Source organism: Erythrolamprus reginae, chromosome 1, assembly GCF_031021105.1.
Source record: "Erythrolamprus reginae isolate rEryReg1 chromosome 1, rEryReg1.hap1, whole genome shotgun sequence".
Lineage (NCBI taxonomy): Eukaryota > Metazoa > Chordata > Lepidosauria > Squamata > Dipsadidae > Erythrolamprus > Erythrolamprus reginae.
The window spans coordinates 196,914,114-196,932,468 of NC_091950.1; the positions used below are offsets into that span (position 1 = coordinate 196,914,114).

At 35.6% G+C, this 18,355-nt stretch overlaps 1 protein-coding gene across 3 annotated transcripts in view; it reads right to left on the reverse strand.

Annotated features, from left to right (window-relative positions):
• The window catches only part of PDE1A (phosphodiesterase 1A), a 221,883-nt gene that overhangs the window by 13,543 nt on the left and 189,985 nt on the right, over positions 1 to 18,355 (reverse strand). For all 3 annotated transcript variants that reach the window (XM_070731884.1, XM_070731882.1, XM_070731883.1), the window contains 4 exons: positions 17,923 to 18,048; positions 13,420 to 13,521; positions 13,170 to 13,290; positions 10,823 to 10,904 (listed from right to left, as the gene is read on the reverse strand). In XM_070731884.1, coding sequence (XP_070587985.1) covers positions 10,823 to 10,904; positions 13,170 to 13,290; positions 13,420 to 13,521; positions 17,923 to 18,048 — 431 coding nt within the window. The remainder of the gene's footprint in view (positions 1 to 10,822; positions 10,905 to 13,169; positions 13,291 to 13,419; positions 13,522 to 17,922; positions 18,049 to 18,355) is intronic.

Genomic DNA, 18,355 nt, shown 5'->3' on the forward strand with positions numbered 1-18,355 from the left:
ATTTTGAACGTGAACTTTGGAACCTATAAAATAATTTTCTGACTTTATGGTTTAACAAAATAGTTTAAATTTGACATGACTATTTAGAAAATTTTAACTGCTAAAGGAAATTCCTAGGGATGACCAGAATTTGTTGCTGATAGATTTTTAAAATCATAATGTTCTGGACTTAATTTCTGAAGCGGAGGAATACAGTCTTGCTGCCTTTTTTTTTTCTTCTGCTGCTCCTTTTTACAATATGAAATAACTTAATAACTATGAACTAAATGGAATCTAGAAGAGATTGAAATCACTTCTTTTTTGGATTACTTATTGTTGGATTAACCTATTTGGAATACTTGCTGAGCCTTTTGGATTATTTGCTGACACCTTTTGGATTATCTGCTGAGAACTCTTTGGTTTAACATCTGCCTGCTGCACCGAAATTAACTTGACTCCATCTTGGGATCTGTTTCTTTGTTCTTTGTTCCTGTCTTGAACTTGGAAAATAAACTGACTTCATTTTGAACACAAGCAAGCTTTGGATTTGTTTTACTCTTTGAATTTTGAATTGACATCAAATATAACTTTATCCTTTGAGATTTGGATTTTCATCTTTACTTCCTAGCAAAACTACAGGATTTATAAGAAGAACTTAAGTATACAATACTGTTATTGTGTCTTTGAATAATTATCTGTTATTTTTTCCCCTGATTTCTCTTTGACTTTCTTCCCTATTTTTGGATATTTTTATTACTAGAAGAAGCTTGGTTTGAACTATATGCATTGTTAAAAAACCTTGGGTTCCTGCTCTATTCTAAATAGTTGAATTAAAATACTACCCCCCTTCCTTTTCTTTTTGAACAACTCTTTTTACTTCATTTTTTCCCTTCCCTTTTTTCTTCCCTCCTCCTAAAGTTTCCTTTCCAATTCTTCTTCTTTTGTTTTTTATATATAGTTGATATTCCTTCCCTTTTTTTTACTTTTTGTCTTCTTTTTACTTGAAATGGCACTTGTTCTTCTGTTCTGTGGCATTAAATAATAATATTTCTTTTTCCTTCTCTTTCTTCTCCTTTCTTTTTTCGAATTCTGTTACTAATTGAATTGTTATTGAATTGGTATAGCCATATTATAAGGGAAACAAAATATATTGAACAGATTTGGAATTTATAGTAATTTCTTTTCCTTTTCACTACATATAAAATTGAAACTAACCTTAAAATTTGAAATAGTGGATTCTAATTTGATAATGTCCCACACCTCAACCCTTGTTAAAACAACAAAAAAACAAACTACACCAACTACTCTATCTCCACAAGTCTCACCGCATTCTTCTCCTTCGCATCAAGTGTTAACCATGTCTACCAAAGACAAAGACAAAGACAAAACAATGCAGTCCAATCTTGCAACTATACATGAGACTTTGAACACTTTGAAGGACTTCATGGTCAAATCACAAGAAGACGCTACTCAACAAAGAGAGGCCATAAAGGAGGAGGCAACACAACAAAGAGAAGCCATAAAGGAGGAGGCAACACAACAAAGAGAAGCTATAAAAGCTGACTTGGCAGAATTTAAAGTGGAGATGGCCCAAATGAAAGCTGATATGGGTGAGATGAAAGACCAGATAAAGCAGATCCAACAAACACTTCAAGAAAGTGACGACCGAGTTAAAAAAGTTGAAGAACAATCTGATAAAAATGAGAAAAGAATGGAATATCTTGAAGGGAGAGCCGATGAGAGATACAGAAGATATGATGAATCTATTATCCAACTGGAGATGCAACGAGCTTCGTACGGACTTCGATTTCAGAATATAAAAGAGGAAAAAGATGAAGACTTAAAAGTGACTATGGCGGAAATTATTGGAGCTATACTTCAAGAAGACCCCATAGCTTTACAGAGAGAAATCGATGAAGTTTACAGAATCTCGAATAGCTATATCCGTCGGCACAACCTTCCAAGAGAGATACATATTAAATTTACAAGAAAGGCGTTACGAGATGAGATACTTCACTATTCAAGAAACTCCCCGCCCCAACGCCACGGAGTAGAAATAAAGATACTAAAGCAAGTTCCAAGAAGTGTCAGAGAAAACAGAAGAGATTATCACTTTCTAACAAAAATTTTGATCAAAGAAAACATTACTTACCGTTGGCTTATTCCACAAGGACTTTCTCTGACATGGCGTTCTACAAGGTACAAACTGGAAAATGTAGAACAAGCCATGTACTTTCTTGAACAGAGTGGTTTGGGCCACTCCGACTACGCAAGTAAGCAACAAGTGGTCCAACTACAACTAGTTCAACAGCAACCAGGGGAAAAATTACCAACTCAGCAAGAAGAAAACTTGGGGGCAACTGCCCAAGTAATAGAGCAGGACCAAGGTGCTAGAAGAGTTCAACCTCAGCGAGAAACCAAAAAACCCATTAAATGACAACGAATAAAGACTTAAAAATCTTTTCCGTAAATGTTAATGGACTTAACGAACCAAGAAAAAGGAAGCAAATTTTTTCTAAAATTAGAAACCAAAATGCCCAGATTGCAATACTACAAGAAGTTCATATTAAAAAAGATAACCAAAAATTACTGTTGAATCCCAAAATTGGAAAAATGTATGCTGCATTAGCAGACCAAAAAAAAAGAGGTGTAGTGATGTATGTCAAGAATTCTATAAATTCCAAACAAATATATAAGGATAAAGAGGGTAGGATATTGATTGTACAAGTAGATATTGAACCTAGACCTCTAGTGGTTGTTTCTATTTATGCTCCCAATGAAGACCAAATGACATTTTATAAAAATTTACACCAAACAATAATAGATTTAGCTATTGATAATTTATTGATAATAGGTGATTTCAATGCTATCGCGAATAGACAATTAGAACACTCAGGAGGGGGAGGTAATAAAAAAAGGGGAAAAGGTAAAAAAACAAGAAGAAATTTGTTACCTAGTACTTTTCAAAAAATGAAAGCGGAATTATTACTAAGCGACATTTGGAGGGAAAGACACCCTCACAAAAGGCAATTTACCTTTTACTCCAATCCTCACAAAATTTGGACGAGAATTGACATGTTATGGGCACCAAAAACGGTGGCAGAACAAATAAGAGAGGTCGAGATAGACGTTAATACATGGGCTGATCATAACCCAATAGTGGTCTATATGACGATGAACAACAAACAGAACAACTGGCGGATGAATAGGTATACTGTATATTAAATGATAAGAAATATAAGGATTGGATTGAAAAGGAATTAAAAATATTTTTTGAAATTAATAAAACATCAGACACTACTCCACAGAACTTATGGGATACAGTTAAAGCGTATATAAGAGGTTTAACAATATCCTATACAGCAAAACACAATAAGGAAAAGAAATTAGAGTACTTACAATTAACAAATGAACTAAAACAATTAGAATCCTTATCGCAGCAACATATTAAGAACAGAGATTTAAAGACAGAAATAAATGTAATTAAACATAAAATCAGAGTTATAGAACAAAACCAACTAACTGAAAAGATCAAAAGAGCAAAGCAACATTATTTTGAACATGCAAATAAACCTGGCAGATGGCTAGCGTATAAACTTAGAAAACAGAGTCAATCAAAATTAATCCAAAAATTAGAAGATAAAGATGGTAAAATAAAATATGACACAGAAGGTAAGGCAGACATTGTGTATAATTTTTATAAAGAATTATATGCTAAAGATCATGTTATCGAAGATGAAGTTTTTAACTATTTAGAGGCTTCAAATTTACCACAAATAACAGAAGATCAACAGGCCACCATGGACGGACCAATAACAATGGAGGAACTCTTAATAACAATTAAAAAACAGAAAAGCAACAAGGCTACAGGCTCAGATGCCATACCTGCAGAATGGTACAAGATAGACAACGAAACAATAAGAAACCATATGTTAGAAACTTTTAATTTATGTAGACTTGAGGGAAAAATTCCCAAATCTTGGTCAGAATCACTGACAACCTTAATACATAAACAGGGTACAGAACCAGAAAAGATTAAAAACTATAGGCCTATATCACTATTAAATGTAGATTATAAGATCTTTATTGCCATTTATGCAGAGAGACTCAAAAGAGTTATAAATGGAATAATACACCAAGACCAAAATGGGTTTCTTCCAGGGAGACAAATTAAAAACAATATTAGAACTGTAATAAATATACTAGAGTACTATGAACAACACCCAGACAAGACGGCATCTTTAATGTTTTTGGACGCTCAAAAAGCCTTCGACAACGTTAATTGGATATTTATAAAAATGCAATTAAATAAAATGAGATTTGGCCCAAAATTTGTTAACCTAATAGATACCATATATTCAAAACAAACAACGAATATAATATTGAATAACAGTCAATTACCAATACTTGACATAAATAAGGGAGTTCGCCAAGGATGTCCTATATCACCATTGCTATTTATTATGACCCTTGAAACCTTATTAATTAAAATAAGAGCGGACCCCAAAATAAAAGGTTTAACCGTAGGAGATGAAACCTACAAACTCCAGGCCTTTGCAGATGATCTAATGTTTATAATTGAAGAGCCGATTACAACAGTTCCTACCTTACTACAAACCATTGAACAATATGGAAACGTAGCAGGTTTAAAGATAAACAAAAGCAAAACACATTACTTGACTAAAAATATGAATAAAACACTAGAAACGAAATTAGAAAGTATTTCTGGAATAAAGATTGTAAAAAAGGTAAAATATTTAGGAATAAATTTAACAGCGAAAACAATAACATTAAAAAATGATAATTATATGAAATTACTAGCAGAAATTAAAAATGACTTAGTAATGTGGAATAATTTGAAAATATCTTTCTTAGGAAGAATTGCAACAATCAAGATGAACATTTTACCCAAGGTCTTATTTCTTTTTCAGACAATACCAATAAACCCAGGGGGTATTTTTTTAAAAACTTTAACAAACTTAGTTAAAAAATTTATATGGCAAGGTAAAAAAGCAAGGATAAAAATGAATTGTTTAGAAGATATTAAAGAAAGAGGCGGATTTGGCCTTCCAAATTGGAAACTATATCATCAGGCCGCTGCATTAACATGGCTTAGAGATTGGATAATTTTAGATAACAAAAGAATACTTGACCTAGAAGGACATGATTTAATGCTTGGATGGCACGCATTTTTCTGGTATGATAAGGACAAAAACCATTCATATTTTAAAAGGCATACGTTGAGGAAATACTTATTAGAAGTATGGAAAGACATAAAGAAAAATCATTTTTTAAGTATCCCAGACTGGCTAGCTCCTTTAGAAGCAATAATACATCCAAAGTCTATAAAGGATAAGAAAATAACTTATAGATATAAAGAACTATTAAATGATCAGATGAAGCTTAAATCTAGAATTGAATTACAAGAAGAAGGGATAATAATAGACTGGTGGCACTACGCCCAGATCCGATCTAGATATCAGAAGGATAAAACTCTTTACATTTTTAATAAAAGTAAGAATCCTTTAACTACTTTAATTACCACTAATTCAACAAAAATGATAGGGAAAATATATAAACTACTTATCGCTCATAAAAATATAGAGTTGACTTTAAAAGATACTATGATAAGATGGTGTAGAAATATTGGCAAGGAAATAGATATAGACACATGGGAGAAAGTATGGATTAACAATTGGAAAATGACTAAATCAGTTTCTCTAAAAGAAAATCAAATCAAAATGTTTTATAGATGGCATCTCCCACCAAATAGGATAGCAAAAATGTTTCCCAAAACATCCCCAATATGCTGGAAATGTAAGAAGGATATAGGAACCTACTATCATCAATGGTGGACATGTGGTAAAGCAAAAATATATTGGAGAATGATTGAAAAAATATTAAAAGAAATAATAAAGCAAGATATAGATAATACCCCGGAATTTTACTTACTAGGTGTTACAAATCAGACCTATAAGAAAGAAATCTTTTATTTAATTATACACATATTAACTGCGGCTAGAATAATATATGCGCAAAATTGGAAAGGGGAGGAAATCCCCAAGGAAGAAGAGGTCATAGCTAAAATATTAGATTGCGCTGAAATGGATATGATGACAAGAAGATTAAACGATCAAGAGGATACTAAATTTTATGAAACATGGAACAATGTCTATAAATGGATAGATAAGAAAAAATAAGATATATCTTTAGTTGTTTTTCTTTGTATTAGTTTTTACCTAGGTGATAATAATATTAATATTAGTTTAAAAGGACTTTTTGACGATTATGATATAGTAGTGTATGTATGTATAAGTATAAGCAATATACCAAGATGCATAATAGTTGAATTTAGCTTTATTGTTTGAATTGAAGGTTTGACACTATTTTACTATAGTAATTAAGATTATATTAAAGGTATTTTTTGGTAATTATGTTATACTAACCCTACTTAACACTCACATCGAGATCTGTAAAACTTTAACTCAAATTTATTAACTTTTTTTTACTATAATAGTTAACATATATTTAATCATGTATTCTTTTTCTATATTTGAATGTATACTTTCATAAGAAGCGGGGGAAATATACCCCCACTTTATGTTTATTGTTTGTATGTATTTGTCTGTTTTTTATGAAAAAAATAATAAAAAAAATTGAAAAAAAAATAAAGTAATGATAGTATCTCACTGGAAGTAGCTATCTTTGAACTCAGAGCCACGGTGTCTTCCCCCAAATGAGTCTCAGCCTGTTCCTCTCCATCCAGACAGCTTTCAAGAACCTGCATAGCACTTCAGAAGCATCAATCAGCCAGGATCAAAATACCCAGTTGGGTATCATTAGTATGCCAGTGATTCAGTGAAGGGCTACCAAATTTTTTTACTACCACACTGTGTGCGTGGCTTTTACAGGACGCCCTGCATTTTCTTTCAACATCTTTCAATGCAAATTGGGTACTCTGGGATGGAGCTCCATTTTTGCTATCTCACTGCATTCCCTCCCCATCTGGGCAGCAGCCCACCCCTGCAGTGATTCCAACAATATCATATCAAAGCTTTGTGGAGCTGACAGCCCTGCTCAGCAGGAGCCCATTGACGGACCACTTCTTCTGCAGCCACTTGCCGCCACTCATGCATGTCACTAGGTCTTCTGGAAAGACTTCAGATGGCAAAATGGAAGCCGGGGGGCGCCACATGCATAAATCCAGACTTCTTTTATCAGCTGCAGAAGTCTTTCCAGAAAAATCTCTGATGGTGAAGCAGAAGCCAGGAGCACTGCATGCAAGCAGCAACAAGCGGTCACAGAAGAAGTCGGCTGGCAAGTTGAAGCAGTGTACGAGGCCTGGCTGCAACTGTCTGAAGCTAAACAGCTCAATCCCTCCTCCTATCCTTACCCTTGCTTGATTATTACCCATGCGCCTTGCCTCACCCCATACTCTCAGGTGCAACCGAGTGGATGGGGTCTTAACCAGGGCTTATATTGGGTGTATATGTAAAAATCAAGCTAGGGCTTACTTTTGGAGTAGGTCATATTTTCGGGGAAACATAGTAGTAGGAAATATGTAGACCCCCCAATTAAGTTATGTAGGGCTTGAGCTGTTCTCCTCTATAACAAACATAATATCCTCCACCCACCTATATTATTGAAGACGTCTCAGAGGTTTAACTGAGTGTACTGAAAACCATTGAGAGATTAAGCAACCTTAGAAGGGGCACCTTAGTCCTATCCTGTTGCCATCAGAAATCATCAGTAAGTGCCTTCAGGCTGATTCTAAGCCCGAAACATGAACTGAAATGAATTCAGATAATTTCAACTTGAGCATCTGAACCTTTATGTGATTGGATTTATACTTGAAATGACTCCTTATTATGTGTTGCTGGTGTGATTTGACAACATGTTGGCAATGTTCTGTCAGATTATTGAATGAAACAAGAAATAACCCTTGGAGACAGAATTCAGCCCACGGCTCTGAGATGGCAGTATTGAACAATGCACTTGTGCTTCTTGACTGGTCTTCATTTTGTTTAAAAGAAAACACTTGTCAAAGCACTAAATATGTTCCACTAAGAGCCTAACAAGCAAAAAAACATGAACTCAACATAAAATGGTGCATTCTATGTATAGATTTTATATCATCTTAATACATGTGAGCTCCCCAAGGTAACCCAGACACGAAACATTTCCAAATGAGTTAATTAAGTTTAGAATCTTGCAAGTCTAATAGTACAATTTTTTTACAGTCTAAATTAGTTCCTTTCTGAGTCTCTTCTCTGTCTATTATGAATCTGCGGGCTATGCCCTCTGTTATCTGACTGTTCCTTAGGCAACTTATCTTCCAAGGTCATTCCATCATCCTAAATAAATGTCCCATTAAATACATCATTACTCATTGATAAGGAGTAGGGAAGTGCTGCACTCCTGTGGCATTTGAAGCACTTTTTATTTTTCGTATTTGAAGCATCCGTAGCCCTATTCCATACAAATATATCCCAGAACCAAGCCATGGGATTCACAATGCTCCAGAAGTAATCAAACATTTTATGGCTCAATTCAAAAAGGAGTATGCTACCTTGAAAACAATTCTTGTGGAGGACTGTTAGGAAACTGATGGAAACTTAAGGAATATGTTATAGTACCAATAGAATGCCTTTAATACGATAAATATGTTTATGTTAAAGTAAAATCTTGTTTAACAGAATAATAGATTTGGAAGGGGTCTTAGAGGTCTTCTATTCCAGCTCCCTGCTGAAGCAGGAGACCTTATACCCATGATCAGGCGGGGGTTCCTCTTCGCCAGCGACACCGGAACGCTCCTGGTGGCCGGCATGGGCACACGTGTGTCCTGTGGGTGCACATCGGCACGTGATTCAGCTTCTGTGTAGGCGCCGGAAGCCAAATCTTGTTTGACAACATGCACAAGCGAGATTTCCACATGCCCAGAGGCAAAAAAATCAGTGAAAATCGCCAAACTCTCGCTCTTGCACACATCCTAACACAACTTTTGTCTTATGGCACATGCGCAGAAGCCGTATCTCACAACAACGTCCCTGCCTGCCGGTCAGCTGGAGCTGCGCATGCAGCTCTATTTTCGCTACTGGGATGCCCTATTGGACCATACTGGCTGCAACCCGCTACTGTCCATGATGGTAAAACTACAGCATGTGTGGCTCTCTCTGTGGACACCAGTTCCATCGCCAGCTGGTCTTCACTGCAGTGGAAAATGGCCTGAAAATGGCCAAATAACTAGGCCATTTTCCAAATTTTTGGGGCTGGGGGTTTTGGCCATTTTCAGAATGTTTTCAGGCTGTTTTTCAGGTTGAAAATGCCCCCAAAATAGCCTGAAAATGGGCCATTTTATGGGCTATTTTCCAGCCACTTTCTGGTAATTTTGTGGCCGTTCCTGGGGCCAAAACCACCTGAAAGTGGCTCAGAAAACTGCTTGAAAATGGTCACAAATGACCCTAAAACAGGAATGCATGCACCAGTCAGCTGGTTTTGGGGTTTCTGGTGCTTCAGCACGTGCACACACATTCTGGTTTGGGCACTAGGTGCCCCAAAGGTTCACCATCACTGCCCTATATTATTCTGGACAAAAACAAATGAATAGATTAGAATAGAATGTTTTATTGGCCAAGTATGATTAGGCACACAAGGAATTTGTCTTGGTGCGTATTCTCACGGTGTACATAAAAAAAAGAGATATGTTCATCAAGAATGATAAGGTAAAACACTTAATGATAGATGGGGGTACAAATAAACAAATATTATTTGTTATAGATGAAGGCAAATAAGCATGTGTCAAGATAATGTTGTAGGGTCCAATCTGGGTCTGTCCCTAGGATCAGAGGTTTAGTCTTCCAAGCTTTTGGACTCATTTTGGAGCCCATCCTCAGAAGAGAGACTCAGAAGTTTCCTGAGGATGGGTTCCAGCTTGAGTTCAAAAGCTTGGAAGAATAAACCTCTGATCCCAGGGATCGACTCTGTTGAGTCTATGTAAATAAGTCTAACTGAGGAGAAATGCTGTCTCTGGGCAGAAAATGTAAATAAAACAAGGTCGCGTCTGATTGGCTCAGACGCATGACAGTTCCTTTTGGCGCGAGCCACAAACAGTATAAATAGAGCTGTATTTTCCACTGACAGCTCAGACGAGTTCCATGCTGAATGTCACTTTCAAAAAGAGCTAATAAAGGAACCGTCTACCGAGTGCTTGTCTGGTCTCACTTCATTTCAGACTCAGATTGGATCCTGTAACTATTTGCTAGTTTCTTCATATGTATTAAAAAATAGTCATGTATTTTCCAAAACAGGTTGTGAAGACTAAAGTTTCGCTTTCTAATTTATTTGCTTTGTGACTTGGTGTCACAAAGCAAATTAAAAAAAGCTAGAAAAGACTATGGAGAAAAGTGGCTCATGAAACAGCTTTTTAGAGGGAAGGAAGCCACACTGTTTTGCGAACCAGCATTAAGCCACAATATTTATACCTTTGGAATATGTCCTTCTCTCACATCACTGAGTCACCCATATACCTTTGACTGAGAGCTAGTTTTGATAACATCCAAAAGGTAATATAACTGTCTATATGCATGACAGAGTCTATGTCCGAGTGCCATGAAAATAAACTAAGAAGGGGCCCTGACAATCAGCTGTGAATGAGAAAAGTACACTGTGAAGCCCCTTACTCAACTACACAGCAGTGGTGCCAAGGATTGAGAAAATATGCTGCAATCCCAAAACTCTATGAATCCTCTATTTAATTTTTTTCAGTGATGCTCATCTCCACGAGTAATGCATATTGAAAAATAGTTGGAGGCTGAACCACCTAGCAAAGCCATTCAGCCCTTACCTATTTGGGACTGGGCCACCATGGTGGATTTCCGGTCACAGAGAGGAGAGAATGGGAGCCCCAGCTCTGCCTCTTTGTCGCCCTAAAGTTGTGGGGAAGAAAACATACGATTCTCAACATACAATTGAAAACAAGTGAAAGTAAAGTCAAAGTAAGTGTGAGCATTCATCCATTACAACTATATAAATATCTTCCTAAGTATTTAAAAACCAAACACCTGCCAATACAACCCTAGGTAAGAAATAAAAGGTACTGTACACAAATTGGCAAGTAAGGCTGTCCCTTTCTCACTGCTTCCAGTAGCACTTTTGAGATGTATCTGTCATAGTGAGTGATGGAACCGTTTGATTACTCAGGGTCTGATGCTATATGTCATTCAACGCACTCTCTTCATGTCAACTGAGACTTTTTGTTGTTCTTATTTTGTGTTCTATCAACTTCTGGACAAGCTAAATAGATTCTCCATCTCCTTAAGATGGCCAAAGGTTTGATATTGCAGCATTGGAAAGATAAATATATGGCTCCACTTGTTCCATGGATTGAAGACCTGATTATATTTGTGCAGATTGTTTATAATGTAGACTTGGTATGGACAAGCGTTATGAAATAAGGTACTCATTTGTACAAGGTATAATATATACAATATATAATATAGTAGAAGAGTGATAGCTATATAAATGGATTAGGAATAAATGTTTACGTACTTGAATAATATTTATATTCAGTAAGTATATACAGAATTGTAACTGTTAATTGTCATAATTGCCGGACTCAATTGTGTCAACCCCTAACCCCCAACATTTCTCCCTTAGACTCTCCACGATTGACCTCTCCAGGTTCCTAAGAGGCCAGTAAGGGGCGTACATAAGTGCACTAGTGTGCCTTTCATCCCCTGTCCAATTGTCTTTCCTTTCTCTCACTTATCATATATACTTTCTTTCTTTCATATATCCTATCCTCTAAGTTCACTTTACTCTTATATATATTACTACATGTCTATTTTTTTTCCTATGTATTTGTGTATTGGACAAATGAATGAATAAATAAAATAAATAAATAAATAAATAAATAAATAAATAAATAATGATGTATTATATTTAATTTATTTCTTTTTTTCTGTTGGCTTCACTTTTTATGTGCTATTTATTTGAGAGTGTATGTATTTGCATCATTTTAGTGTTTTGTTCCTTTTCTTTTTCTATCATCTTAAAAGCAATAAAAATAAATTTTAAAGTTCTATTTAATAGAGATGTCCTGACTGTTCAGTTACCATGTTTTAAAATTACAGCTTGATATGTATTTCCAGGCCTGGTTTATCCAACTGGAATTTAGTAATTAATTAGCTTTCCAAAGTTAGGGTCCTCCATGCTTTATAACTATGCTGGTTGGACATTCTGGGAATTACAATTCCAGTTTTTCTGGAAAGTACCACAGTAATTTTGTATTTAATTGGGAATTTTGCCTGAAGGAAATTATGCTTAAATATTAAACCTAATGCACAAGGGAATGGAAAGGGGGACATGCATGAGCAATACTAATTCCTGATTTAATAACGATTGCTATATCTGCGCCCTTTGAAACCTCACTGTGCTGGATTATAAAAATAATACACATCGTTCCAAAATAAAAGAAAGGCTTTAGTTTGATTACTTTGGGACAAACAAAGTGTCTAAAGGGTTTCTTTTGGCACCTCCCAAAATCCCACCTATTTTCTTAGAATCTGAGTGTGAATAGAACCACTTCAGAAAACAGTTCAAAGGATTGTATTTTTCTTCATGCATCCTTGCAAAACCTTCTCCAGATATCTATCATTTGGGAGATGAGTGGGAGAGGGTCTTTTCAATCATGGAAGCCCCACTACCATCCTGACCTTTATATGTCAACTTTCAGATGCTGAGAAAAGCACTGTTTCATGCTGAATGTCCAGGTTTGAACTGTTGTTTGCACCTCTTCTTTTGTTCTTTTGTTACAATTTCAATAATTTATGTCAATGTTATATAGGACATTACTTTCATTTTTGATTGGCTATTAAAAGATTGGAGGAAACACAGCTAAGAAAGAAAATGGATGAAATGCCTGATCCTAACCACTGCGCCAAAGCCGGGGTGGTGCTTTGGTGAGAATACATTATTGCAGACTAGGCTTCCAGAGGTTCAATCCTAACCATTGAAAGGTTGACTCAGCCTTCCATCCTTCTGAGGTCAGTAAAATAAGAACCCAGATTGTTGGGGGCAATATGCTGCCTCTGTAAGCCACTTAGGGAACTATGAAGTGGTATATACATCTAAGTGCTAATGCTATCTGCATGGCTTGTGAAAATATTTATGAATATATTGGAGAGAAGTACCTGTCGAAAAAATTCTTCCATCAGGGCCTTTGTCCATCGATAGTGCAGATCCCACAATTTTGATGGATGGCTGATATCAGCAGCATGGAGGATCAAGGCCATGGCTCGGGCTTTGTCTATCCTATCAATTGAAAGACATTTTTCTCATTATCTCTCTGCAAAGATAAAGCCTTGCTCCAGATTGAGGGCGCCATTCAAACTACTGAGCCTTCTGCAGCTACAGAAGGAAGGATGAAGGCATGCCACTTACCCTTCTGTTTGCTGGAGAGTGTGCCTCATTGTCTTAATTTGCTGGAAATGGCCAGACATATCAGTAGATAAAACCATCTCAATAACCAGGTTGCGGAGTTCCCTGTGGGCAATCAAAGTGATTACAGTGTCATTAATTTTGTACCTAGGCACGTGGATTGTACTGCACTGACTCATTTGTTTCTCAGAAGCAAAAACAATCAACAGTAACCTGCAATTTTGTTCTAGGCAGCTTTAAAAACATAACTTTAATACCACTATTATCTATATTTTTACTGCAAGTCTTTTAAAAATTATAACTATGAGATGACCAGAGTTTTAGATACAATGGGGATTGGCTTTCTTGCTTGTCCGCTATGGCAATAAGCAGATTTACACATGGTTAGAATTCTGCCATCATGATGTAAACATCTCACTGGATAACATAGACAGAAGCAACCAACAGGTCAGAAAAGAGCAGTCTGCCTCCCAATCCATATCTAGCCCATTTTTGTATCCTGAAATGGGTTAGGTTTAATTTCCAGCAAAAAGAAAAATAATTAAGCAAGTTAAGAACTTAACAGAGGGATCACATATAAAATGCACCTTCCCTAAAAATCCCACCTTCCCTCCAAATGAAGGAAGAGCAGATCTCAAATGTTAGGCCTGTTTCAGTAGCACAATAACATCACTACCCTGTAGAAAACAACAACTCTAGACACAAAAATATCTGGATCTACATTAAAATATGTAATTTGAGAAAGTGGTCCTCTACCAAAGATAACCTACCACAAGGATCTCCACCCACTGCCCAGGCCATGGCCGTGCAAGTTACAAGGTGTGTGGGTGTGGGAAGCTGTGTTTGTGCAAGTGGTGGGAGCACATGCCCGCCATTGTACAAATGGAGCTGCACTTGTGAGTATGTGCGTCTGCCCCTTGCATGGAAATTTAGCCTCTCCTCCCGCTGGTCCACCAAGTCGGAAAACCTGGAAACCCCTGCCCTACTATAAAGGCTCCCTGTTGGAGAAGATCTTTCTAAGATGGTAGAGGTAGTGAGTGAAAGAGTACACCTACTAAATTTGTGATAAAAATGTGTTTACGTGGTACTCTGTGTGTGACAATCTTCCCCAAACACTTTGATTTGTCAATCATATTTTGGAAAGAAAATATTTTCTATGAAAACTGGGAAGCATGTTCTGTAGTATCTGTCATTGATTAGTAATGGGAAACTTCCTTTCAATTAAATGTTCAGGATACATTTTATTTATTTATTAGATTTGTATGCCGCCCCTCTCCATAGACTCAGAGACATTTGCTTTATGACAATACATTTTGGGTTATCTTATATTAGCTCATGCTATCTTGGATATGTGAATTCCTGAGCTGGTCAGTAAGTAATGAGAAGTGGTTTGGTTTTAGAATATTCTAGGACCATGAATATACAGGAATATTTTCCCAAGGTCTTTTTTTTCCCTATATATTTTGAGAGGGAAAGGAAGTGCAATATAACCCAACAGCATTTGGAGGAGGTTTCAAAGCAGGACTACCAGATTATGTAACAGCTTTGTTCCCTATGCCATCCATCTGGTACACTCGGAATATTAGTTTTTCTCACCATGTACATGCATATATCTGAACTAGACTGTGTTGTTTTTGTGTGTCATACATGTGGATATATGCATTTTTAAAATGTTTATATAATCTATATTGGAAATAGTGACCCTTTGAAAGCTGTACACAATAAAATTTCATTTTAACATATGATGATTAGTATACATTGAAAGTGACAATAAAATTATTTCAATGTAAAGTTATTCTAACCATTGGTAGATAAAATCTGGCAATGGATATAGAATAGATTTTTTTATTGGCCAAGTGTAACTGGACACACAAGGAATTTGCCATTGGTGCATATGCTCTCAGTGTACATAAAAGAAAAGATACATTTGTCAAGAATCATGAGGTACAAGACTTAATGATCTTCATAGGGTACAAATAAACAATCAGAAAAACAATCAATATTAATATAAATTGTAAGGATACAAGCAACAAGTTATAGTCATATAGTCATAAGTGGGAGGAGATGAGTGATAGGAACAATTAGAGACTAATAGTAATACTAATGCAGCCTTAGTGAATGATTCGACAGGGGTGAGGGAATTATTTGTTTAGCAGAGTGATGGCATTTGGCAGAAAGCAGGGAGTCTTTAAGGAAGCCCTCAGCTGGAATACTGAAAATCTTCTGAATCAGTGTAAAAAAATAGTGAATTAATTAGATTGTTATCCCTAAATGACTTGTTGCAGCTATAATAACTTATATTTGAAGTTTTGGCATGTGCAACTGTGCGTAAGAGAGAGAGAGGTATTGCGATGGAGGATGGAATATAATGAAATCCTTTGAAATATTGTTAAAAAATAATTTATCTTAATCCAAGCATTCGATTTACAATCTCTGTCCTCTTCTACACTAAATGCAATTTTTTTTTAAAAAAAAATTTTTGCAGATGATCTTCTCTTTGTACCCTGAGGAACTGCAGTTAGCTATAACTGGACGCTACAGTTGAAGATGCCATGACATTCACTGGTGATGTTGAAGAATTTCACTGGCTCTGCCTTTTTCAATGAATTGAATTAATTCACCATTGTCATATAAATACATGGAATCAAATGTCATCATTTTTCAGACTGTGCAACTCTCCAGATTATGCGCAGCTGTTGGCTGAAAAGTGCGTTTAAATGAATTATTTACAGAAAAGTGCATTTTTCATAGGCAAATCAAATCAATTTTCTTTCCCCAATGTTTTAAACTCACATTTAACTACATTGTAATGATAAACTCATCATCATCATAAACAGAAGACAGACGCTACAGAAAAAGAAAAGAAATGCACTTATAATTTATAAATACATTTGTTATCCTAAGGATAAATATCCAATTTTAAACATCCATGTTTATTATTTCTATTACTGCTTTAAATTCTGTTTTAATTCTGTTTAGATTTCATGATATAAACTTCTGGGCATTTTTTTTTAAAATCTGGCAGAATAAAAGAGATGGAAAAGTTATTTGTGCAGACATAGATAATCTACTAGGAATTGTTTTGCTGATATAACTAAAACATGGAGATTAAATGTGAATAAGCATCCATTTTTAAAGTGTCTTACTTAACCATCTACTGTTCTAAATTTTCAGCCAAAACTATTTCCTATACTTTAGACATCAAAGAAGTAGAGTAAAATCTTGATTTAATTAGCTATTCGAGAGAAGGAGGTTTTGTTCATCCAGAGCATTCTTTAAATGCAAACTTCCTTCCCTGTAATTATTTATATCATTTATGTAATGACAGACTTACATGAATTATACATAAATGATTTCTTTTGCATTATTTACATAAACTGCATTATAAAAGATGAAATGCATGATCTCATTATGTCAATAATTTAAATTCGTGCAAATAAAGTAAAATTAATATTATTTTAAATGCTCCACCCAGACATCTTTGGATACATTGGATTTGTCCGTTAGTCTGGGGTTTATCTGGATGGAAATTTTCCCCTTGTAACTGAAGTAAACAATAACATAATGAATGTCTTAGGCATCATGGTTTTACATGTCTTAGGGGAAAATGAACAATAAAGTCACATTATCATTAATTGAAACATTGTGTATTTTTTCCAGTTTTATTATAAACTGGGGTGTCAAACTCGGTTTTATTGAGGGCTGCATTAGAGTTGTGTTTAGCATTGGGGGGGGGATGAGGTGGGAGTGGTCAGGGTGGATTGGATGGTTTAACATCCTCTTCAGCCCTAGGCTAGCTTTCCACAATAGCAAAGTTCACCAAACCCAATACTATATCCCTGACAATACTAAAAATAGAATAGAGTAGAGTAGAGTAGAGTAGAGTAGAGTAGAGTAGAGTAAAGTAGAATAGAATAGAATAGAATAGAATAGAATAGAATAGAATCTTTATTGGCCAACTGTGATTGGACACACAAGGAATTTGTCTTTGATGTATATGCTCTCAGTGTATGTAAAAGAAAAGATACATTTGTCAAGAATCATGAGGGACAACATTTAATGATTGTCATAGGGTACAAATAAGCAATCAGGAAACAATCAATACTAATATAAATTGTAAGGATACAAGCAACAAGTTACAGTCATACAGTCATAAGTGAGAGGAAATGGTTGAGAGGAACGATGATAAGATTAATAGTAATAGTAATGCAGCCTTAGTGAATAGTTTGATAGTGGTGAGGGAATCATTTGTTTAGCAGAGTGATGGCATTCAGGGAAAAAAAACTGTTCTTGTGAACATGATTTGATTGAATCTCACCTCATCTGAGTAACTCATTTATTAAAAAACAAAACTGATAGGATGATTAAAAACTCCCACATGAGGTAGATCATCAACATTAGAAAATATAATATCATGTTTTGATAAAAACATAACAATGAGTCAATAAGCATTAGATTTCATAAATGATGAGTGAATGACATTCATAATCAGGGTATCAATCTTACCTCCATTCATCTTTTGTTAGATTCACCAGAATATTCATGTCCTCTTCCTGCATAATCTTATAAGCAGCACTAACATGGTGGTTTTCAAGAACAGAGCGATCATTGTACAGAATAGCAACATCTGACCTAAATGCAGAGAGGGAACTAATAAGCCAGACGTTCACAACCTGACTATGGTTTTCCCCCCCTGTTCTCTTAGTTAAGTGGCGATATGGCTGGTTGAAATGAAACCCAATGAAAACTTTCCCTGCTGGATGTGAGACTACAAACTCTGGCACCTGTAGGGCTTCTATACTATAATGAAGCTATTACAGTAGGTGGCGAAATGTTATTATTTCTTTCTTCCATTTTCATTCAAATACATAGGTGAATAGGACCATCTCCCCTTATAAGAACATTAGATTGAATCTACTTTGCAGAGGTCCATAATATC